This window comes from Hetaerina americana, unplaced genomic scaffold (genome assembly GCF_022747635.1).
Source record: "Hetaerina americana unplaced genomic scaffold, ioHetAmer1.1.p SCAF_9, whole genome shotgun sequence".
Lineage (NCBI taxonomy): Eukaryota > Metazoa > Arthropoda > Insecta > Odonata > Calopterygidae > Hetaerina > Hetaerina americana.
The window spans coordinates 56,399,851-56,425,133 of NW_027287538.1; the positions used below are offsets into that span (position 1 = coordinate 56,399,851).

Here is a 25,283-nt window from a genome sequence, read left to right on the forward strand (position 1 = left end):
GTGAATGATCAACATTCATTTTTTTAATCAGCAAAGGGATTACAAATTTTTATGAGCACATTGTAAAATCAGTGCGATAGGTATGGAATAATATTATATTTAAACAAAACAAAATTTATGAATTTTTTCAGCTAGGAAAAGATTAAATTAAATGTTAAAATGGGATTTCATAGCCTAGACTAGATAGAACAATTTACATATCGCAGGAGTGTTCTGTAGCTAAACGGTCAAAGTAGTTGGGACATAAGGCGATGAATGCATTAGGCAAAGAAGCTTACACTAAGAGGAGTGAATCGATGGCAGTAACTATGCTGAGAAAAGCCTCGTCAAAACTATGATAATGAACGTGATTTTGTGTGGCGTGGAATCATAGTAATTGAAGCTGAATGACAGACGTAGTTTGGAGCCATTTGAAAGTTGGGTTCGGAGAAAGATTGAAAAGCTTATGTGGATACAAATGAAAAGTAAGAGAGTGTATTGTTGGTTTAAATCCAAAGGAGACAGGAAAGATGGATGGATAGCATTTAGATTAGCGATTGAACAGAAAGACTGTGATTAGGAGGAAAATGTTCGATAAGCAAGGAAGAGATGTTGGGCGGAATGAAGGAAGAGAATACGTGGAATTGGAGAGGGTATTATTGTAGTGCTTGATGTTATATTGTGTTTTACAAGGAGAAGCAAGAAAATTGTCTCTAGACCGTTTGATAGCTTGTATCAATCCAAAATCTACCGTAACCAATACCGATTTTACCGATAGTAATATTATAATTACAATAATGGGAAATACTAAATATAAATAATTTAAATTTTACTCCTATTTAACGTAGTTATGAGTGAATTTTCATAATATGAATGAGCAATAATGCTGAATTTATCCATATTTCACTTTCCTGGAAAGATACTTAGTAACTAGAGTTCCAACAGATTTGAAGTTCTGAAATGAAACTAAACTTACTACGAATTACTCAGGGTTTCGGATCTCTGGAAGTTAAATATAAGCTTAAAAATCAACAAGTTAAAGGTTCTAACACATACTTCAGTATGCTGCAGAATTTTAGTGATTTTCTGTTTTGTACCTTTTTTCATTTGATGTACATATTTTTTTTTGGAGATTAATAATTCATCTATTTACCTTTCCCTAGTCTATCATGAAATTTCTTTACGTGTCCTGCTATCCATTTAATTAACCTGCCCTGTATCTTCCTCCCTCAAAATCGACTTTGAATCCAAATCACAGAAGTTTCAAGCCTTCCATTAGCCTTTTTCTGTATTCCTTTTGATGTACATCAATGAATTTAAAATTTTTTAAACTTTATTTTAATTTATCTCAAAGAACCAATTATTTTCGTGCACTAGCTTTCTGTTCGTGAATATCTCCTTATTTTAATGTTACGCTTGTTTTATTGTTCTTGTTACATTTAAAATTAACGCTCAAAAGTTTTTACGACCTTGAAATTTGGCTCATTATCCAGAGTAGTATAGAGATTTTTTTGTTTAATAATGGAAAAAATAATGTTAGGAAGCAAAATATTTCAACGCGATTTAACTAAGATAACCCACCTATTAACCCCCAGAAAGAGGAAAATATGCCTTTACATTCTCTAAATAAATTGAAATAGAAAGTAGTTATTTCACAGTCTCATTTTTTAGGTCATAGTTGTGTTAAACTATGACTATATTTATTTAAGAAGTAATGTATACTGTAGAAAATTGCCCAATAGTAAAAAGTTTAATTTGCCTTTGAATGGAAATAATAACTAAATTTGACGTTCTGTTAACTGATTAATGGGTTTTTGGCATTAATTAAATGTCAATTGTAATAGAAAAAAATTATAAAGTACGACCTGTCAATGGTTGTGAAACTTGTATGATTATGAAATACTTTTGAACATGCTCTTATTCTCCAAATACCTTTTGTTGAATTATATATCTAAGAATGTTTGAAATCACAAACTAAAGAAATAGAAACTCAATATCAATATTTTATTTCTGCGGTGTAAGTACTTATTTACTCGTGAATGCGAAATGGGAAATACTGTGCATGCATATAATTTCTTTACTATGTTTGATAAAATTGTATTCAATGTAATTAATTTTATTGTTTAACGCTTTCGTAATATACATATCTGTAATTTGGTCTATTAATAACACCAGTGTTTTAACCAACTGATTCTTTTTTTGCTTATAGTTCCCGCTGAAGTTGTGTGGGTGGTAAAGGGCAATGATGCCGAGTTACCCTGTGACATCAGACCTCCCAGAATAGACGACAGAGTGAACATGGTCCTGTGGTTCAAGGACAACGAAGGAATTCCTCTCTACAGGTAAGTCAATTTTAATAAGTTTCGTGCAAAATCCTTCAAATATTTGTTAAAACTGACACCTATATGAATGCCTTATCCTCGGTTATTGTCTACAATTTTTACTAGATTTTTACATTAGAGTCATGATGATACATTGAGCATGAACTACCATGGATATATATATATATATATATATATATATATATATATATATATATATATATATATATATATATATATATATATATATATATATATATATATATATTATAAAAAGCGTTAAGGAACATTTCATTCTTTGTAGGGTAGTGCGTAAAATGTTTGTCGTGTATAAAAATTAAAAAATATTCAATGAATTGTACTTGTTCAATATTCTTAAGTATGAACTTAAAATGATTAGTGACCCTTCAGCGGACTGCAACATTGGCGTGGTGGAAGAGCTATATTAGGGTACGACATTTGATTAATGATAAATTTATTTTAAATATGATATTTGTACTTGTTCTCTATTTGTATCTTTGTTGAACGACCAGATATCTAATTTTTAGATTTAATATATTTCTCCTAATCCATATTTGGTGGGTTATAATGCGGTGTAAGGCTCCCCATTATTTCTTTAAGATATGTGTGTATACATGCGTTTCTAAATATTTATTCCCCCGAATATTATAGGAATAACTTTTGAATTGGAGTGTAAATAAAAACATTTTGGGGTGGGGCTTATAAATTGAACATATTTTCTTTCTGCTCCTGTTGGCTTTCAAAATATATGTGCAGGTATATGTAGAATATGCTGTCTATGAGGGTATGCACAATGACAATAATTCTTTAGCTTATAATTGTTATAGTAAATATGAATTCATCTTGGTAGCTATTCACTTGAAGGTGAAATACTATTCAAGAGACCCATTCTTCTTTCTCAATGGCCGTCACATTCTCGTTAAATTCTTTGAATCCCTCTCTGGAAAATAGTATTTTATATTTTTTTATTTTCTTGAGTCCTAGCTTTCAAATCATTGAATTATATTGATGAATATAACTATTTCATTCCTCCGATTCCCTCTCCGCATCAAAATGTCTTCACGTTTTCCTTCATTCGTCAAATTGTATTTCTTTTCCATTTTCTTTATGGGGGTAACTTAATAAAATAATTAACATGCTTCATCGTATGAATCGTGGGAGACGTTACGATTACAATTACTACTGCTAGTGACTTACAGACAAGAAATAAATGATAATCCAAATTCATAATGAGTGCCTCTGTTAATTGAATATTTGTTTTCAGTTTAACTGAAAAACTAAACTACGAATTATTATCTCCATGCCAAACATTGAAATTTAATTGGTTAAGATTCACCTTGGATCACATTAGGGCCCTCATTAATAATCTTATTATGAGACAGCACCACCTCTTTGGCAACCCTTTGACATACGAATCATGCTTCCAACATGTATCTCCTAAGGTTTCCATTCAAAACTCCCACAAAGGTGGAAAGAATTCCCAATCCAACCGTTTACGACTAACTACACTTGCGTAATTTGAGGAGTAGGGGGGTAAAATGAGGGTTAAAACAACTGCAGAAGGAGGGAAGGGATGATGGTGAGTGTCGATCGAGGAGTTTATTAGGAAAGAGAGACGGGAGGACGATCATGTGAGTAGGTTTTTTGTCTTTGGGGTTTGACGAGCAGGGGAAGTGAGGTTTCACAGAAGAGGCACGTAAAAGAGAGCCACGTCAACTCACAAACCCCTACCCCTTTGCCTTCCCCTTTCAAAGAGCTTGGGGGGGTGTAAGAAGGAATCCCCGGGCAACGGTTGCTGAGGGAAGTAATGGCGACGGAGGCAATTCATTTCCTTAGCGAGTGGCCCGTGAAGTTGAGAGATAGAACGCGGGGTAGGGGCTGTCGGTTAGAATTTGGGTGGGGGGAAGATGAAGGGAGAGGAGGAAGTCGTGGCAGGAGAAAGGATGATTGGCTAGGACACCGTCAAGATCCACGTTAGTGAAGTCGAAGGTGTGCGCACGACGCGGATCGGTGGAATGCGTGGGCGAGTTAGATGGGAGCCATTTCGTTGCTTTCGAGAGAGGAGTGTAAGAGCATGAAAATGTTTATTTGATTCGGATGATTCATTTCCGAGATGTGTGTGGCCACGGCGATAAAACGACTGGTCTGTGCGAGTGAGATTGGGGTTTTGAGTGCTCCGTCACCCGTTTGGATAAGGTGACCCTCTTTGAATATTCAATTCGGTTGTTCGGGGAGAATTTCGGATATATAACACAGTTGTAATATGTGTGCATGCGCTCAGGGGCTATGTGGTTCCTAGTGATGAGATTATTTTGTTCATTACATTTAAGACTGAAATACTTTGTAAAATTACATACACTAGTGTCCTCTATTAAATTTATTTTATTTTCTTAGTCCTTTAATTTAGGATACGGTTTGTATTTCAGTTGTACCTCTTGGGGGATTTAAATTAACTGTTATCTCTTATGGGAAATAATACATGGATAAGAATCTCTCTCTCTTTCTTCTTGCTCTGTGAAGTTGTGTAATTATAAATATCACGGAATGATATTATAACGGAAAATATATCACAAGATTATAAAATAAATTTTGTAGTATAATTTCAGTTTTACGTCATCTGTTTTTTACGTAAGTACTGATGAAACGAGCAAATAAAAACATATAAATCCCATCAAGCATAACTATTCCATTTACATTACGTCATATCTAAACAGTTGCCTCCAAATATCTAACGACGACTGTTTAGGCTTTCCCACTGGAAACATAAGAATATGCACAGTATAGGTCAAGTCCTTTCTTTGTTACATTCTTACTCATCAGAGAAAAATTTAACGTTCCATAGTAGGTTCTTATTACTGCAGATGATATTTTTATGTGACACAGGTTTATTACAATAATTACTGAGTTAAAGCATTCACTTCATATTTCATGAGTCGAATCAAAATGACTGTTGACCATTTTAAATGTCGTAATTGCCGACTTGTCTTTCTGTAATTATTAGGTGGCGTGATTAAATGTGGTAGATATTGTAAATATTTTATTTTTAAATAATTTACAGGTTAATTTCAAATTTTCTTGAGAGCTTGAATACGTACTTCAATATGCATCAGTAATATGCTTAATATTGTTGTACATTTTACATGCATAAATGTAATCCTTAAACCGACTATTTATCATTAAATATCTGTCATTAGTAAGAAGCAATAACCATAAGCTTACCATTTTACCCTTTTATGTGCTATTCTTCCCTGTGATCTCTCGCCGAATTCTATTTGAAAACCATAGATAAAAAATATATCTTTTTTCTATTTAGTTTGGAGCATTGCATTTTCGTCAGTAAGAAAAAATTTTATTCGGAATGTTAACAGGAGCGGGTAAAATATCTGATAATTTTCTTTCCATATTGAATGATTAGTTGGTTTCGTCATGTATTACTATTTAATTTCACCTTGAAATATTTTTCAGTTTATTTCAACGTTGCCTTTTTAGTAGGTATTTCTAATTTATTCAGTTTAATCACTCTTTAACTTGCATCAATCATTGCTTAAATATTTTCCAATATCAAAGCTACCGACGATGTCTATTTAATAGCGCTATATAAAGTTGAAAATTTGCCATTGATTTACTACCTTGATCAAAAGGTTCCCGGAATTCATTCATTCATTCACTTCCTGCGATTTTTCCATTACTTCCTCTCGGCTGCTAAAACGCGTTCCCCGTAATGGTTTTTTAACTCGATTGAACAGAAAGAAGTCACAGGGAGCCAAATCAGGTGAATTCGGTGGCTGTTGGATGGTATTTGTTGCATTTTTCGTCAAAAAATTACGAATAATGATAGCACTGTGCGACGGTGCGTTATCATGGTGCAAAATCCACGAGTTTTCTGCCCACATTTCTGGTCTCTTTCGGCGAATTGCTTCACGCAAACGTCTCATAACGCCCAAATAATACTCTTTGTTTACTGCCTGGCCTTCTGGCAAAAATTCATGATGCACTACACCGTTGTAATCCATGAAAACCGTCAGCATTGCCTTCTTTTTTGACTGAAAACGACGTGGTTTTTTTGGTCTCGGCTCATTTGGTGAACGCCATTCACTTGCCTGATGTCTGGATTGCGTGTCGTACTCATAAACCCACGTCTCGTCTCCAGTAATGATCCTTTTGATGAATGTGGGATCGGATTCAGCCTCGCAAATCATGTCTTTTGCGACGTCAACACGGTCTCTTTTTTGCATGAAATTGAGGTCTTTTGCTGCTACACGACGGAAACCCAAATCATTAACCACAATGTCTTGGGCGGATCCATAGGCAATGTTCAAGTCCTCCGCTAATTCTCTGATGGTTAATTTGCGGTTATTGACCAACATTTCTTTTACTTTATCAATTTTTTCACCGACTTTCGATGTCGATGGTCTGCCACTGCGTTCATCATCTTCGATTGACTCACGACCACTTCTGAACCGCTCGTGCCACTGGTAAACGACCGTTTTTTTTAGAGAATCGTTGCCGAAACACTTTTCCAACATTTCCAACGTCCGTGCGCCACTAAATCCGTTTTTTACGCAAAATTTAATACAAGTTCGTTGTTGCAAATTTAAATCCATTTCTGAAATTGTAAAAAATCGCCAACACACACAGAGATAGATGTACTCTTGGCTACGTAACTTTTGCAAATGTTTGCATAATGGAAGCACTGATGGACATACCGAAAACCGACCGTAACTTTTGCAAATGTCAAGTTATGACACTAAGATTTAAAGGGAATATCAACAACAGATGTACCAATTTAACAAAAAAAACAGAACTCAAATCGGAACTATGGGAGCGCCACACGGTGGTTATTCCGGGAACTTTTTGATCAAGGTAGTATATGCAAGAAGGAAAACTAACACACGAGAAAAGACTGCAATGAAGGAGGATCTGAACAAGATCACAAAAAATTATTTCTTGAAGTGCCTTGGGGATTGGAAAAACGTTAGCTTAAGTGTATAATTATCTAATGGGGATTACTTTGAAGGGGAAAAAATATGCATTAACGAATAAATAATAATTTTTGAAAAAACAAAAACTCGTGATACTTTTTGAACAGACCTCGTACTTTGATATTGTGACCAAAATTAATTTTGTAGGGTGTGCATACATCCTGGAAACCTAATTTTATCTCTTCTTTTTCATTCTCCACTAGACGCTTAGTTTTTTAGATGACCTTTACGCGTAGATGCAGTGTAATATATATACTACAATGAGAATGATCCATCTTGAACTTTAGTATTGATGCAAGTGCGTTAAACCATCGTGACATAATATATAGGTAGAGAAAACCCTCTCCATACTGTCTCCATCTTTCCTTTATCCTTTTTACAACTTTCCACTCCACATTCCGTCGTGGATTGTCATCCACCACCCTATCCCCGCTCCTTTCCTGCCTCCTTTCTTCGTTTCTTTAGTCCTTGTAATTCCTGATTCAAACCACTACCCATCTCTAACTCCTCAGCATTATCCATGTAATCCGCTGGAGGCATTTTGTTGGAAATGTAGTCAAGAGAGAAAGTTCCCCTGAATTTTCAAAAAAGATCCCGTTCAGTTATACACTGGAGATACATGCATTAATATTTATTTAATTTGCCACAATTGGTGTTGAGTTATGTGATTGCGTCAAATTTGCTTCCAAGTAATAGAGTACAATCTTTAAAAAAATAACATTGCACCTAATCTACGCCATAGCATTAAAGCCGCCCAAGTGCGTGGCAAAGAGTTTGGTCTCCAGATTTCAGTAACAGAATGAATGTGTTCGAAGTTATAGTTTCGTTACATGGGTCATTGGCCGTGAATTCTCCGTCGTTTACCTTGTTTTTGTTGTGGTAACGATCCGTTCAAGGTATGGAATAGTCCCTGGGTCTGAGAAACTTTTCTCGAATCTCACGTACGAGTATCGTATGTGGTCGGATTGGCCTAACCTGCCCTTATCATGAGGGACCTTATTTTTAACTTGGTCAAAATATATGGAATTTTAATTTCAGGATAAGTTGACCTACAATTGAAAATTAGCTGAAAACTTTCCTACAGGTACGTATTTATCCGAAGCATAACATACATGTATGCTCTCAAACTGCTCAGTTATTAAAGCATTGATTATTTTCAGATGTTAACCCACAAAAGACAAGAAATATAGTAAAAACAGAGAAATTCAGACTGAAGTTCCCAGTAGGAAAGAATCTCTCTTTTCAATGCTGAAAATTAAGGAATGGTAGCCTTAAGGTGCAATTGTTGTTTTCTTTTTAACGTTTTTTATATTTTATTTTTTAACAAACCATGTTCAATGCCTCAACGTTTTATCTGCTGCCTCAAGTAGGTATGGCAATAAGCTGGCCCTAAGTCAATTATATTAATTTTTTAAGTAAGTGATTTTATCATGCTATTCAGAATAATTTGGAATACTGAGGAAGATAAAATAAATAAGTACTATACTAAATATTCGAAAAGTTGAGAAATAAATACATAACATATCCATTATATTCTTATATTGTGATCATGAAAGTAGAGAGGGAACAGGAGATTGGCTTGTATCAATAATCAATAAACGCAGCTCCGTTTATTTAGAGGCAATGCAATTGTCGTCAATCAATCGGCTTATCTTCTCCTTATAGCCACGCGAACAAATGTGACCCTATGCACGCGGAATGATTATATTAGTATCATTAAAGTAGCAATGAAATCTATTTTCATATTTCCTATAGTATTATCTTTGCATGGAATATTATTAAGTCCAAGGATTTCAATGCCAAAAAATAAAATTTCCCTCGTCTGGATCACCAATGTTCAAAGAGACATTGATATGAGGCCAACCTAAGGCTAATTAAAACTTCTACGCATATCTTAATTGGAAAATACAGATTTAATGTCCACCGTATCACAAAAATTTTAAATTTGGACCAAAATATTCTTGATATATATTAACGACATAAGTTCTTATGAACCCATCCTACTAATTTCGCTCTCCTTAACCCGTCTAAGAGAGTCTCCACGTTATCTCTGTCCGTGACGAGGCGTGCCTGCCGCAACCTTGACACGAGAGAGAGAGAGGATTGTGGAAGGATTTAGAAGGGGACGACAGGGAAAGTAAGAAGAGGTCTTTCGCGCTCGGGCGAGTGAGAGGATGGTTTCGCGGCGGATGGAATCGGGTCATTCCGGTTGGGGAAGGCAAGACTGGGTGGGGTGTGACATGGAGTTGGGGCAGGGAGGATTGTGTCGGCGAAAAGGCCGTGAAAGATAAGGGACGGTGGAAGGCGGGTATGAATCGAGAGATTGAGCGCGTAGTTCCTTGTTAAGCAGCGGAAGCGCTCTTTGGAAATCACCTCCCTAGACGTTCCCTTTCTTGTTGCTCCCCAGCTTTGGACCAACTGCTTATACATGCCACTGCATTCCGTACCTTTCCAATCTTTTATTAATTTCTTCATAGGATGAGAAGACAATTACCCCCAAGAATAATTATGGAGACCAATGTAGTCTCCACAGCTGGTGCTGGTGTTGTAGGTATAGACAAAATAGAAACACTTTTATGGTAATGAATTTTGTACACGCATAATTGAAACCTAGAGGAATATCCAGCAGATGAGCTTTGGAAAATAAAAGGAGTGTTGATCACATAATAATTCTGGACTTTCCTTATTGATTACCTTGAAAATAGCATAAATTAATACATTTTTTTGTACATTTTTCATTTAATTCGATGGAGAAAATTTAATTAAAACTGTTACTTTTGTCAATAGAGTTATAAAAACGCATTTTCGGTTTTTATACATAAAGGAGTGTTACGAATTACTCCATATATTTATTTAATCCGTTTAATGGTGTCTAACTTTGAATCAACTCCCTAATAGCTATCATATCTGACTTAAAATTTACGCGAATTCTTCCATAAAAATATATATTTCGTACAGAATTATACAAGAAAGTATCTCTTTCACAAGGAATAATGTTTATGGCTCGAGCTTGTCATGAAAAAGTATACAGGTTTCTTTAAGGCCCAAAAAGTTAATCAAACACTGCTATAATTCCCGACCCCTAAACCCTGGGGCACAACCTACCAATATAAACAGCCCTCTTATTTTACTATGCCAAAGCCCGTTAGCTCGTTTCTCCAGTGGCTGTTAATTATTTTAAGCACACGAAAACTTGATTTTTTTATGCATCATATGGCAGATAACTCTCTCTGACGGATCGTTAATACACATTCATTTTGCTTTCACCAGTCGCTAGTTCCCTATCTCCGCAGTATTCAAAAAAAGCTATTTTTATCGTATTTTGCTGTTTCGAATCCATTGTTCCGTTTTGCACTCTGGGCCTACACCAACATTTAAGTGAGCCCTGAGGAAAGAAAATAAATGCCCCAGTTTCATTCATCGATCGTGGAGGTTTGGATGTAATTATTCCTGGGATTTTACCCTTGAGAGAAAGAGAGAAAAAAAAGAGATAAAGGGTTGGAAATATTCCGAAGGAGGTGGGATAAATGGGGGAGAGTGAAGGGTGTTTGGTGGAATATGGCCCTCCGAGCGAGTCAGACGGAACAGTCCGCGACTTGCAAAACTTTCCGTCCCTTAACCCTTTTATTTCCGCTCCTCCAGGCCTTCAATTCGCCCGCATTTCCTTTCTCACGAAGCGTTCTGCAACTCCGTCATGACTCTCCGTTCCTTTCACTATCCATCCTTCCTTGCAATACGATACCGTTCCTGCTCACACTGTGTCCCTTTGGATTGTATCCAACAGCCCTTCAGTAAATCTTTCGGAAAGAATCTTTCTTACTCTCCATTTTAGGATTGTACGATTGAACGAGTCGACATATTTACTACAGCTACTTAAGGAGAGATGCTAATACTGTATGAATGACCACGGAAGTAATGTTCCATATCCATGTACTCTATCCTTTATTGAATGTAATATAAGGTTTGAGATTATGAAACATTTGAAAAATGTGGAGGGAAAATATTTTCAACAACGTTTCGTTTACATAGCACAAAGGGAAATTATGGACTATGTTGATCTGAATATTCCGTCTGCTGCCTTCAATTTCCTCAGAACCTCACGTGCTTTGTTTTGGGATGATTCTAATATTAAAGTTATATGTGAGCACGTTTAAAATACGTACGACTGAAAGTATTCCAGTTCATCGAGCATTATGGGGCATTATCAGTATGAGCATCAACACCGTTGGAAACTTGAGCCATCTTCAGGCTTATATCTTTGTACTTTTGATTATTCTTGATTTCGCAGATTTGTTTTTAATATTTTTCATTGATACGGAATATTTCTAGTTTTGAGGTAGCTCATTTGGTAAAGTGTTTCACTACTAACCATTGCGTCCACAGATCAAACCGAGCTGAAAGCTCTGCACAACCATGCAATAGTCAAGTTGTACGATTCTCATATTGAGTTATTTGGTAGAAAACCGTGTGTAGTACATTGAAGTGAAATCTCCTTGCTTTAAATATGTGAATTTTTCTCTAAAATTATGAACTGAGGACTCATCCTACCTCATAAACTCCTATCTTGGTATATTTCCGTATTTGCGTGGATAAATTTATGCGATTCGTACTTCATTCAAATTACTCTGGATTGCATCGTCCTGTTTTTGATCATTTCACTCAAACTTCTACACTTTTAAGCTCATATAAAGAAACGGGATTTGACGACAGGATTCTTAATCAAAGCTTTCTAGCCCCGGTAGCGGCGGGGTAATATTGTCACCAACCCATTAATGACGGTTTCATTTCTGCCTGAGTGGATTTTCCTCCTCCTAGGGCTGGGTGTTTTTAAATGTCTTTAATTATATATTATTTATTAAAATGCCTATGCAAAGGTCAAAAAGGGCTCTATTTCGGATTGGTCCTAAATAATTCAATAAAAAAGTAAAGAAAATACCAGGGGTGAGCAGCGTAGTTTTGTTTGTCTTGGAAAATTGGTTTTTTAGGCAAGAGTTTACATTTAAATGAGAAACTATCTAGTTGTTGCTGTTGAATAGAATGAGGAACATTAAATTGATGAAAAGGAAAACTAACTATTAAGTTCTTGGCTTCGTAGGGTAAAAGGAACGGCTTTTTGGAGAAGTTCGACGATTGCAGGACATGTGACTGCAGAAGATACTGAGAGGCAATGGAGTGCTGAAATCTCTTAAAAGGGAGGTAATGCAAAGAAAAGCGTGGACCAGGGAAGAATGGAAAAAGGATTTTGGTTACAATAAATGGATGTAGAAAGTATGAAATGCGAAAGAAACAGTAGAAGGGACCCTTTTCTCTTAATATATCCGAATGATAAAAGTTCCCAAGTTAGCAGTAACCTAAGATTATTTGCGGAAAACACAGTGACTTAAAGAGAAATGGGGAAACTGATGCTGATTGCTGGATAATCTTCAGCGGTTTAGACCAGATATCGGAGCAGTGTAATATATGAGGATTCAAATGAAATATTATAAAATGTACAGGACTGAAGTTTTGGAATAAGAATAAGGTCAAAAATGAATTATGAAATAGATAGGATCGATTCCAGCAATTCAATTTCGTACATGTCAAATACTTTGGTGTTAGACTTGCATGAAACCTTTAATGTATGTTGGGATAAAATCCTGGTAAGTCTGAAATAAATAAGGTTTCATTGGACAGGTTGTAGGAAAATGTAATGTGAACGTAAGGGGGTGATGTGTCTCCGCTTCCGTCGTGCACCATTTGCACTACACGGCTAATAATTAAGATTTTTGGAGAAAATGGTTCATTAGGGAATGAAAAGGTTTAGAGGAAATGACCTGCATTTTTTTAATGGCTATGAGAAATGAGCAAGTGTGATTTATATCTATATACTTATATTTTTCCATCCCTGAGGTTCCAAATTATGTAGGTAGTATCGACTATTAATACGAAACGAGAAAAAGAATCCGTCACCGACAGATTTCAGGTATTCGTTTCTTCCTCACACGATACGCAGTCATTGCTAAATTGAATCAAATGAGCTGAACCTGTTTACCTAAAGACACATTTAGTGATTAGTCAATTATTGCATGGTAAACAGTAATAATAATGCATTGAAATGCATGTTTGAACTAATTGCGAATGCATTCTGGCTGGTAGGATAGGGTTTAAGTGTTATTTGTATCATATTATTTAGGAATTGCGAATCGAGTGGTGTGTTTGTATAATGCCAGGGTCCATAAAGAACCTACCCTGAGCCAGTATGCTACTCCTTATCAAATAAATTATTTTTGTTGCTCAATTATATCTCTTAATTAAAGACATAGGCATGCATTTCAAACGAGCTATTAATAAAAGTGTGGTTGGATTTACTTATATAATCGAGAGGATAAGTGAAACAGGTTTTTTTGATCAAATTTATCACGATTGAGTAAAAAACACTTCTAAAATGATGACACCGTTTCCATCTCACGTGTTCTACAAGTTAAATTCTAATTAAAATTTGAAAAATTTTTATATTTATTCTCTAAGCATTTCACCTTTTTATTTATTCTGACTTTTGATGAAGTCATATTTCTCAAAAGTAAAACATTGAATAGTTTTCCCAGAATCCAAGAAAAACAAAGAAAACCAATGAAGTCTTGAAAAATTAGATATAGGCATTGTAATAATTACTTTTAACGTTGAAACTATCATCATTAGATACTTTTAACCCCTTGGTGACATTATTGTAATGCAATCCAGACGTTAATTTCAAAATAGGGAATATACTTTTGACTTCTAGCGGTTGCCCTTTATTTAATATTGGGAGGAGTCCTAACTTTTTAAAAGCCCAAACATGTTTTCCTTTGAAAATATGTGAATTTATTGTATATCGTTGCAGATATGAGTCGTCCTCTTTTCTCTTTCTAGAGGGCGTCTGCAAGACTTTTTTTAAACTTATTTCACGAGATTCTTGACACTGTCTTGTGTGTTTTTTTATGATACATTATTTTTCTTATTTTGGTGCGTTTTATAATTTGTTTTTGTAACACCTCTATTTAGAGATACATGTGGATCTCAATTTGTTTTGATACTGGCAAAACGCAGTTGGCACAAGCAAATTAGATTCTCGTATACCCGGAATTTAGAGTCACACAATCCGTAGGTTTCAGAAAGCAGTTTATCAATTACTTTTCTTTGACCGTAAGGACAGTCACACAATTATTAAACTTTACGAAGATTAAATTTAAATGTTTTTTTTGAGGTAATCTACCGGTTAAGGTAGGTTTTTGGGTGTACACAACTACTAAACAGACATTTAATTACTCCTAAAAAAACACAAAATCCATCATCCTACCCTATATCAGGTCCCTCTTCATCTCTGAGTACTTTCTTCCTCCCTTCATCCCGTCCAACATCCCTATCCTATTCCTTCCCTTTCCTCTTTTAATAATAATTCTTCCTCCTTGTCAATAATAATGCGTGGCATCCGTCTTTCCTGCGCTTTCTCCCATTGGAGCGAATTTCAAAACGCGTTCTCATTCCTCGACCCTCCGACTTGTGGCTCCTCCACGAGCGCGGCGGTTTCTCTCTGAACTCGGACCGTCCAGAGAACGCAGTCTCGCTGCTGGAGAAGGGCGTTCGACAGATTCTTCTGCGATAGAAGGGAATCGCAGATCAGTTGGGCTATCTCCTACTGTTTCCGTTGAAAGGAGAAGTGCTTCACTAAAAAACGGAAGCCTTAGAAAGTGGTTCATTCTTTTTCCCAATTCCCTCATACAAATCCCATCGCTTGGATAAATTCTTGAATTGAAAGTGTTTTACGGACTACAGTTGACTTATTGTAAGATAAAGCTTAAACTCACTGAAAGAAAACTGAGGAGAATATTACAGCAAAGAAAATTGACTTTAAAACAGGCTAAAATAAATTGGGTGCATATCCAAAAATAATGCTCTTTCCTTTCCGCGTCCATTTTGCTATTAAATGCCTAGCTTTTGGTAATTAAAATAACTTAAATATTTTAGCAATTAATATATTTTGAGCTCTTTATTCGTCTTTATCTTAGCATATCACTTAAGAGGTGTAATTACTGCTTTGTTTTAGCAGCTTTGTTTCCCCTTTTTGCACATTTTTGCGTTCGAAGAGCGAAACCGAAGCCTCTCGTAGTTGTATGTCTGATCTGTGTTCGTTTTTCTTTACAAGCTAATATCTCAACTAAAAGGACTACTTTTATCGACAGAATACTGTTGCTACAGCCTACGATACTGTTATATATAGAGCTTGAACGACCGAGAGTTCAAATTATAATTAATTTGAAAGGAAGTGCAATATTGATGTCGAAATATGTCAAATTTTCTTTTAAAATGTCATTTTCATTTCATATGCTTTTTTTAATTTGAAAAGTATGGTTTAAGATGGGATTCAGCTCCCATAGAAGCAAACCATCCATTCAGTGGTAAATAATTAGAGGATAATCATCTTAGTTTCGTAGTTTGGGAGGATCCCGCATGTTACTTTTAGAGCCTCCAGTAGGTTATTTATTGAAGGAAACCTACGTAGAGGTGGGGGAGAGGTCAAGCGTTACACGAAAGGATGATGAACTAGTCATTGGTGCAGAGATGGTTCATCGAGAGGAAATTATATTAGACTGCTGGCTGGTGATTCTTGGTATATGAGGAGCGAAGGTTTTTCAAGAGGGTTGTATCCTTTTACTCTGGCTGAGAAAAGAAAACAAAGAAGGCTAATCTATGATCCTGTGAAAAAAAAACCTGAAAATTTTGAAGCATTTCACGCCCATTAGATATTTTAAATGAATACAAAAGCAATGCGTGTGATATATTGCTATGGTTCACATGCACTCTGCATGTGAACTGTAGCAATTAGATTTTGCAAAGACTCTTGGGAAATATTTTGATTAAATTACTTAATTTCGTTTTCTTATCAAGAACTAGCTTATGGCTACATGTAAAGATTTAAAGGCTTGTTGTAAAGTTTTGGCAAACTCGTTACAGAAATAACTTTTGGTCCAGGTAAATGAAGAAAAAAAAATTGGTGTCACGTAATTCACTTTTCTTTTTTATGATCCTCCGCAACAATTTCATGAAACATACCCGGTTTTGTAATGCTTAACAGATGGAAGATAATAAAATTAGTATACTAGGTGGATTATGATGAGCCTGTGCATGCACCAAATATTCAATTGATTGATAACTCAGCACAATTCATTTGCTATTCAAATTGTATTTCTCCATTATTTTGCTTTTATTTGTATTTTCCCCATAAATTTTTAAAGTAAGGAATTAAGAGCGAAAGTTCAGCCCACTATGACTGACAGAATTTTAATACATTTTTCTCAAAAATAACATTCGACCAAACATTTGTCCTCTTAAAATTTCATTAAATGCAATGTCTTCCGAAAACCTTGTAACTTGTTACATTTTGGCGTAAATTTTGAACGGTGATGAGATCTCATCTGTGATTTTAACTTAACTTTGACTTGTGAAATGATGAATTCGCATGAGAATAACGACTTATATTTTAAGATAAACCACAATCGAACTTCTAATCGCAATAATTGTGCTCATCTTTCAGCTGTGTTAAAATTGCATGGACCAAATCTCAATTAGTATTTAATTTACAAAGATATTTGTCAGATAAATGGAAGGAAAGAATTATAAATGAAGGCCTTGGATGAGCTACGAGAAAAAGGTAACGATAAATATTGGAGTGGGTAGCTATGAGGGAATAAAAAATGGGCGAGGAACAGAACGGTTTGAAGCGCTGCCACAATCTAAACCCTTCATTTATATACTTTAATGGTGATGATATACTGGTGAAATGGAGATATTGTATAGTAAAATATTTTAATTGAAATTAAACCTTCTTAACGTTGCGTGGATTGCTTCCGTATATCCTAGAAAATAACCTAGGAAGTGTTTGATATCTAAAATCAGTTAATCTGAAGCCGAGAATAGTAATGGCAGGGGTCAAATTCTTATGGAGAACCCCCTACTTTTGATACTTTAACTGGCTTATTCCTTGCTTCAAACAAGGTATGGTCTTTTTCTCTTCAAACGACTTCTCAATTACGCATTGAGTCCATATATTTAATTTATTTCGTTATAATTCAACTTTGAAATTGATTTTCCAATTGTAATGGGTTGGCTATCGTATAATACTCCAAATCATCGAAAAGTTGGTCATCTTTCATTCGTTAGCTGTCACATTTTTTATGAGAATATATATGTATTTGACGTGTCTTTAGTTACATACTTCGGGATATGGACTTAATGCACTCAATGTGAAATGACACTCAAAATTGATATATTTTAACAATAATTTCATAAAATGAATATGACATTTCTATTTCGGCTCTGTTGCTCGTAAAAATTTGAATTGCATCGTTGGAAATGTAAAAATGAAATCAATGAGTTTTTTAGTATTAATAGAAGGCGTAAGTTAAATCATGCTTTAATGAACAAACGGTTACAAATGAGTAATCCCTCAAATAGCAAGTTCAGACCACAGCATTGCACAAAATCGCGGAAAATGATTTTCTATGTGCCTACTTAAACTTAAGTTAAGCCTTTAATACGCTCATTTGTGTATGGGGGCCGTCATTTGAGTTTCTTTCTACCTTAAGAGATTAGTTTTATTTTACGGGTAAAAGAGTCTGTGGGCTTTGTTTGGAATCGACTGGCACTAAACTCCCCTTCGGCTTCGGGTTTGATGCCGTCCTCTTGCCTTAACCACGAAGCGAGAGTCCAGAGAGAAGGGTTCCTTGAAGCCGTAAATGAGAGATGGGGAAGATGATAGGCAGAGTTTCAGAGGTACGATCGTGGAGGTGTTATCCCTCACCCGCGCCCTTCCTAAAACCGCCGCCCCCTCTCCCTCCCCAGTTCCCTTTGCCTGGAACTTCCTACCCCGTCTCTCTCCCTCCTGCTTCCTGCTTCCGATGGCGATGGCGGCCCGTGATATCCTAGGACCGGAAAGGGAGGAACAGTGATTCAAAGGGATGTACTTAGAATACGAGTACAAAGGGGAATTGGAGGTGGAAAGGGAAGGGTGCGGGATTTTAATCGGAGGGGATGAGGGGAGATTAGGGTTGAGGGACGATTTCAGGACGCTCAGGTTAACACGTCGATGAGGACACCCGAGACTTTGCTATGCCTTCCGGCGGTTTGTTAGATAAGTATCCGCTTTCTGGCGGCAAATTATATAGTGAAAGACTTGTTTTAGTTCGGATTCGGGCATTATCGGGTGTGTCCAAGGAAGCAGATACTCTGACGGAATTTTTTATTCCCCTTTGTCTTATTTTGTACTAACTAGTAAAGGAGCCATGAGAGGATTTCCGACGGCTACCACATTGCTTATCGGACGAAAGGTAGTAACTGAATTGAGCTCTCTAAAGACCATTAAGAAGGGTACTAAAACTCCTCCCGCTATTAATTTCAGAGGAAGATACTTTAAGTATTTGCCAGACTAGTGAATTGAAATGGCGTGGATAATGATCTATTATCCGATTCCATAAAAAATTATTACTATTTGGTAGTCAAACGGTTCAAAGAGGATTTTGATGGGTACAAAATTTACACCTCTCTTCTATTAAATTTTTTAGCCTTGGCTGACGAGGCAACCTGGTGAACCACACAACAACATTTCTTGCTTAACGATTTCCCCTTTATAAGTCTTCTGCATTCTTACATTCTTTCACCAACCATTGTTCTTCATCTACTTATCCTGCATGTTTGGATTCTTCAATACACATTCTCTTTTTCCCTCTCAACTATGTCAGTTTCAACTTCGTTTGTATTCCTTTCGGTACATTTTATGTTTTACATTCATTTCCTCATCCACATTTTAAAATATTCCTTAACTTAAAAAGTTAAAACTGTCATATTGCGCCCATGACCAATTTCCTCTATCGGAAATATTTATTCTTCAAATCAAATTTTTCAAGTCTTTAGTTAACATCCTCATTCACTACTCCATTTTTGTTGTGAAAGCTTCCTTGCCTCACATAATTCTACTCTTACTCCCATACCAATTCGAAAATTTCCCATGAAAAATCTTCCAAGATTTCATCTCCTAGCATTTTATTTGCTATAGTTTTTTTCTCAAGTTTTACGTTTAAATTAGCATTTCTTTTCCTCTAAAATCTAATAAACTACAGCTTGTTTACATTGATTCTCATCCCGTACCTGTCATGTTGTTTTTTAAAGCGTTCAGCAATGATTGTAACCCCTTGCCTGACAAACTGATTAAAGATTCATCATGCACTATGATAATTGTTTTAATGAATACTAAACATATTTTCGCTGTTGATCCCAGCCCTCCCCAAACCATACTTACCATTTTCTCCCTACACATAGTGAATATACGTAATAGTAGGCACACGTTTCTGACTACCCTGATTAACACTGCAATCCAATACTTCATTTTTTACACGCACTTGAGTATTTTAACACATGCACAGGTTAGCGAAAAATAGCCTGTCTCTCCAATCTACTATCATTTTCTCTAAAACATTAATTAATTCCACCAATTAAACTCTATCAACGTCTTTTCTAAGTATACGAAACCAACAAATACGCTCTGATTTTATTTTAAATTTCTCTATATTAATTCTCACTTTACTGCTATAAAATAACTCGTTCCATCTGAATCAAAATTGATCATCCCCTATGTAATTATTTCTTCTCCTATTTATCCTCTTATTGATGTAATTTCTTTCCCCTTAGCTGTGTGAGGAACCAAACTATTGTTCTGTGGTCATCCGTGAATCCCCTTACGCTTCGCTTTACCTTTTCTTCGGTTGGGGCTAACATTGATCTGGCAAACTTCTCCGGCTAAATTCCTCATTATTGCTGAACGAATTCCCTCATTATAACCCTTCCTTCCACGTTTATGTAAGTCATTATATAGTGTTACCTTTATTCATATACGTTTTGGATTTGAATTTCCCAAAAGCCCTTTTAATCTCGGAATCAAGTATGCCTTGACCTAGGGCATCCTCATCTACGTCATATCCTATTTCTATATGAGATCGTGTCCGCCTAAAATCTTTATTATCACGGCCCTGAGTGTAATTTTTACATCTACTTTTAATCTTTTCTATGCTAATTAATAATATTCCTCCTTTACGTTTGATGATATGAATGACCTTCTCTTTCGTACTTCCTGACAGCTTCCACCGCTCAGTTCAGTGAACTTCTTTTCACTATGCTTTATAATTCAAAATAAAATATCAACCAAACATTTGGTTCGATAGACGAGGGTAGACCTCACCTAATACAGATCTCAATGGCCTGTGAAATTCATACTTTAAGGTAGGAGGAGGCACGTCCCTTTCCCTATGACTGCTGTTGTTTTTTTTGTAAGATCTCTTACCCGAAATATGACTAAAATTGGATAAAGTTAAGGGTGTTGATAGACGTCACTGGGAATCATACCCTTACCCTTACCCTCCGGTTGTTAGCAGAATGCTGTGAGACTCCCCTTAAAAGGCGTTACATTATGATTTTCCAATGTCTTCTTGGTTCTCCGTTTATGCTCCTAAATTAGTTCGGATTATTGGACTCGAGGGAAACTATCTCTTCCGATGAAGACGGAGCTGAGTTCCGTCGAAATGATGAAGAAATAACGTGTGAGTGATCTTTTTTTGTTCTTATATTATTTGTTGCTGTCAAAGTTTGTTATTCAACACTTCCGCGTTACTTCAACGAAATGATCTATATATTACATATACAGCAACAAACAATATAAGAACACATAAAAAGATCACTCACACGTTACTTCTTCATAATTTCGATGGGACTCAGCTCCGTCTTCATTGGAAGAGATAAAAGTAAGTATGATTACTCCTATCTCTTCCGCTGAAGACGGAGCTGAATTCCGTCGAAATGATCAAGAAATAACGTGCGAGTGATCTTTTTATGTGTTCTTATATTGTTTGTTGCTGTCAACGTTATGTATATATATATATATATATATATATATATATATATATATATATATATATATATATGTGTGTGTGTGTGTGTGTGTGTGTGTGTGTGTGTGTGTGTGGGTCGCGGTAGTCCAGTGGGTAGAGCGTTGGACTGCTGACCAGAGGGTCCCGTATTCGATTCCCGGGCAAGGCACTCTGGGCACCTGCAGCTCCACCCAAGCCACGTAATTTTTCGGGTACCAGGTCTTCTTGGGAAACCATAACCGGCACAGGGAAAAGAACTGGCCCCCCTACCCTGGTGTGTGAATTTCACACGCCGTATAGGGCTTAGTACTGGGTGATCTCTACCATCACCTACTAAACCGACCTTCGGGTTGATTACTACACAGTAATCAAGCAGTCCAGTGAAGTGCCAATTATAATTCATCTCTTATACCAAGATGTAACCGACTGGTTGGTTTTAGGCTCGGAGAAATCAGTTGTTTAACTTGAAAAATATTTCCGATGTCCATGTGTGGAAAGGAAAGGGGGGCTAGAGAGGGGTTGTTTACCTTTGGTTAACACGACGGTCATTGAGTGGGGTAGTCCATTCGCTTACGCTAAATGCAGGACACAGGCAGCACTGCAACTTGTACAGGTAAACTAAGTTCATGTATCGATGGCTCGAATAGCGCGGGAATTCAGAGAGAGCCCCATCCTCTTGAACGTGTTAATAGAAGAACAATTCAGGTACGAGTCGGTCAGGCCCACGTTAAAATTCGTTGAAACAAAGTCTAACTGTGGTCATAGATGGCGAAGTGACCCCATAAACAGCTCTCAACTTTGCTTTTATCTCCTTGCATTTCTTCCCATCCAAAAACAAAAAGCGAATTGCCGAATGATACTGCTCTTTTTCCATCTTAGCGAAAATCACGAAACACGTCTTACTCGAATGGATGCCAAATCCAAACTAACCTTTAAATCAGTCTGAAATTTGTTTCACCGTCATTTGATAGATGGTAGCACACGATGCTAGCATAAGCTTTCCTCAGGAACGCTATTTTTCGTCAAACACGGGTACTTATTGAACCGCCCTCATATGTTCCACAGCGTAGTTTTGTGCAGCTCTCTTGGCTGCATGGGAGAGGTTTCCCGTCAGATTTCAGTGCGAGGGAAGGGCTTCTGTCAAAAATTACGCAGTGCACGTTTTATGAGAAGTGCATACCAAATGGTTGCCGTTATTTCACCCAGTTTATGGTATAATTCATGGATCAATTTTTTCACAGATTAAATCAGTATTATTAAAAGATTAAATGAGGTGGAATATTGAGCAAAAAGCAATGCACATAAATAAGATGCTAATTTTTTTTTGCTTTCTGCTGTATCAATGCGTAATAGTAATTGTGAGTTAGTTGGCGTAAGTGTAACGCTTACCTTTTTTGTTTCAAATACTTATTATTATTAAAAACATTTCGAAATACCCTTCTAACTACCTCTTTAATGATGCCTGCCTTTAGAAGGAAATGGAACCAAAATTCATGAACCGAATACTACATTGGTTGTAAACTCAAGCCCGATCCCACTCAATAGTAATTTTGAAATCAAATCATCTACTTCCTCAATTTCTTAACCTCCGTAGTATTCACTTGAATATATATTAGTCACTTCCACTCTGTTATGAACAAAAATTGAAAAACAAGAGTCAACATTTCATTTTGCCGAAAATATTTTCAGTTTCGAAACAACTCCGCAAAGTTTATATTTTTATCAAAAGTTTTTTGAAGGTAAATATTAACTATAAGTTATGAAAGACGTGTTAGTTGTTGATTTTTGAAAACACATGGTCCCAATTTCTAAAAGCAACCTTTCAATCTGATCATGACATCCAATTCGGGCGAAGTTGGTTTCAGACCTCTTGGAGAAGTCTTTCCTATTGACATAATTGAATTATATGGCTTGAATGGAAATTCATAAAACTGATCGATACTTTTTTATATCTTTTAACCTCCGTTTAACGGAATGTGATAATATGTGAGTGACTCAAATAATTTCATGAAATTGAATCAATTGTTTTTCATACACTACAATACTTTTGATAAGCTATATCCTACAGGGTTCGTCCGGAAAATAAGTGTACTGAACTCAGGAAAAAAAATTTATTACACTTTTACATATCTTAAGCTAATATTCCTCAAAATAGGACCCTTGTGAGTCGATACACTTGTTCCAGCGGCGTTCCCATTCCTGGAACGCTCCCGCGAAGGCATCATCGGGAACCTCTCGAAGACACGTCGTCACGGCCTCTTTGACGGCGTCCAAAGTCCCGTATCGCGTTCCTTTCAAACTCCTCTTTATCTTCGGGAACAGAAAGAAGTCCGGTGGTGCCAAGTCCGGGTTGTAGGGCGGGTGCGGCAGCGTTGCCACGCCGTGCTTGGCCAAGAAGTCCGACACGACAAGCGCGGTGTGGGACGGCGCATTGTCGTGATGCAGCCGCCAGATGTTTTTGATCGCTGGCCGGACGCGGGCGACTCGTTTTCGAAGCCTGTCGAGCACTTGGGCGTAAAAGGCAGCATTTACAGTTTGTCGTTCAGGTACAAATTCGTAGTGGACGACTCCCCTTTTGTCAAAAAAGACAATGAGCATCGCCTTGATCCGAGATTTGCTCATGCGAGCTTTCTTTTGACGGGGTGATGATGGGGTGTGCCACTCCGCACTTTGTCTCTTCGACTCCGGGTCGTACTCAAAGATCCACGTCTCGTCACCCGAAACAACGTTCTCTAAAAAATGTGGATCATTTTTGCAGTGATCCGCAAGTTGTGTCGCGATTTCCAAACGATTGAGTCTTTGATCATCACTGAGCACTTTCGGCACCAACTTTGCACAAATTTTTCGCATCTGTAATTGGTGCCTAATAATCTCGTGAACTGTTGTTTTTGGCACATTACACTGCTCTGCTATCATCCGAACACTAAGACGACGATCAGAGTTCAGTACATCGCGAACTTTTCGCACATTTTCGTCGGTGAGTGTCGTTGATGGGCGTCCAGGCCGTGGTTCGTCGTCGACCATTTCTCTGCCCTCCACGAACATCTTGTGCCACCGAAAGATCATGTTTCTGGACATGGCTGACTCCCCGTAAGCCTGGTTAATCATACCGACAGTTTCGGTAGACGATTTCCCAAGCTTTACCGCAAATTTGATGGAATCCAAAAACTTCGGCATCGCGTTCCGTGACGTGGGTCGAGCGTGGAGGTTCGCGTTAACAGAGCTCCTCACTACACCACAGCTCAGAGCCGACTGCCTTTTTCAGCGTCGCTTGCCAACATACCCCCCTCCAATCGCAGCCCGTCAGAGCGGTGCTGGGCGCGCCTGGAGCGGCGGGAAAAAATCAGTACACTTATTTTCCGGACGAGCCCTGTATGTTCTGTGTTATATCATTTTCAGATAAAAGAGAAAATTATTTAAAAAATAAATATACTTCGTGTGTAAGAGATTAAAAGAAATATATCGGTAATAGATTAAACGATTTCTATTAACTAATAGTCGAAGTATGAACATAAATTTTCTTCACTACACCACATTTTAAAGCACCTGATCGACGTGTTTACGACGCTGCGAACGAGAATAATAAATCTTTTGGGGAAAGCTGTAAAGTTATCCACAGTGCACGAACCTCGGCAATTACCCCAGTGTTTTGTATCTGTGTGTGCTTATATTGGAGGGTGGTGAATAGGGGAACCTGATCTACTAACTCTCCCGTGCAGTGGCAAACGGCTCTCTAGAAGGTCGATCCCACTCCCCACTTCCTTACCACCTTACCCCGCGTCCTTAAATCTTGAGTGCACGCCTCAGATTATAAAAGCTCCCCGCCCCTCTCCATCTTTCTCTCTCTCGGTAAGTACGCGGCTTATCGCCGGGCGATCGCCGCGAGACACCCTCTCCCTCCCGCGGAGCTTAAATCGCCCCTCTTGCGACGGACCCTTCGTGCAATGGGTTGGAAAGGCGGGTGTCCGCCGCCTTATCGCCGGCCGAAGACGCGCCCCTTTTATTAACCCCCCGCGCACTTACTAGCATGTAGCCGGGCTGTTCCCTGC

At 37.1% G+C, this 25,283-nt stretch overlaps 1 protein-coding gene across 1 annotated transcript in view; it reads left to right on the top strand.

Moving 5' to 3' along the window:
• The window catches only part of LOC139698728 (protein turtle homolog A-like), a 577,577-nt gene that overhangs the window by 243,315 nt on the left and 308,979 nt on the right, over positions 1–25,283 (top strand). Inside the window, exon 2 of the mRNA XM_071597621.1 lies at positions 2,189–2,321. Coding sequence (XP_071453722.1) covers positions 2,189–2,321 — 133 coding nt within the window. The remainder of the gene's footprint in view (positions 1–2,188; positions 2,322–25,283) is intronic.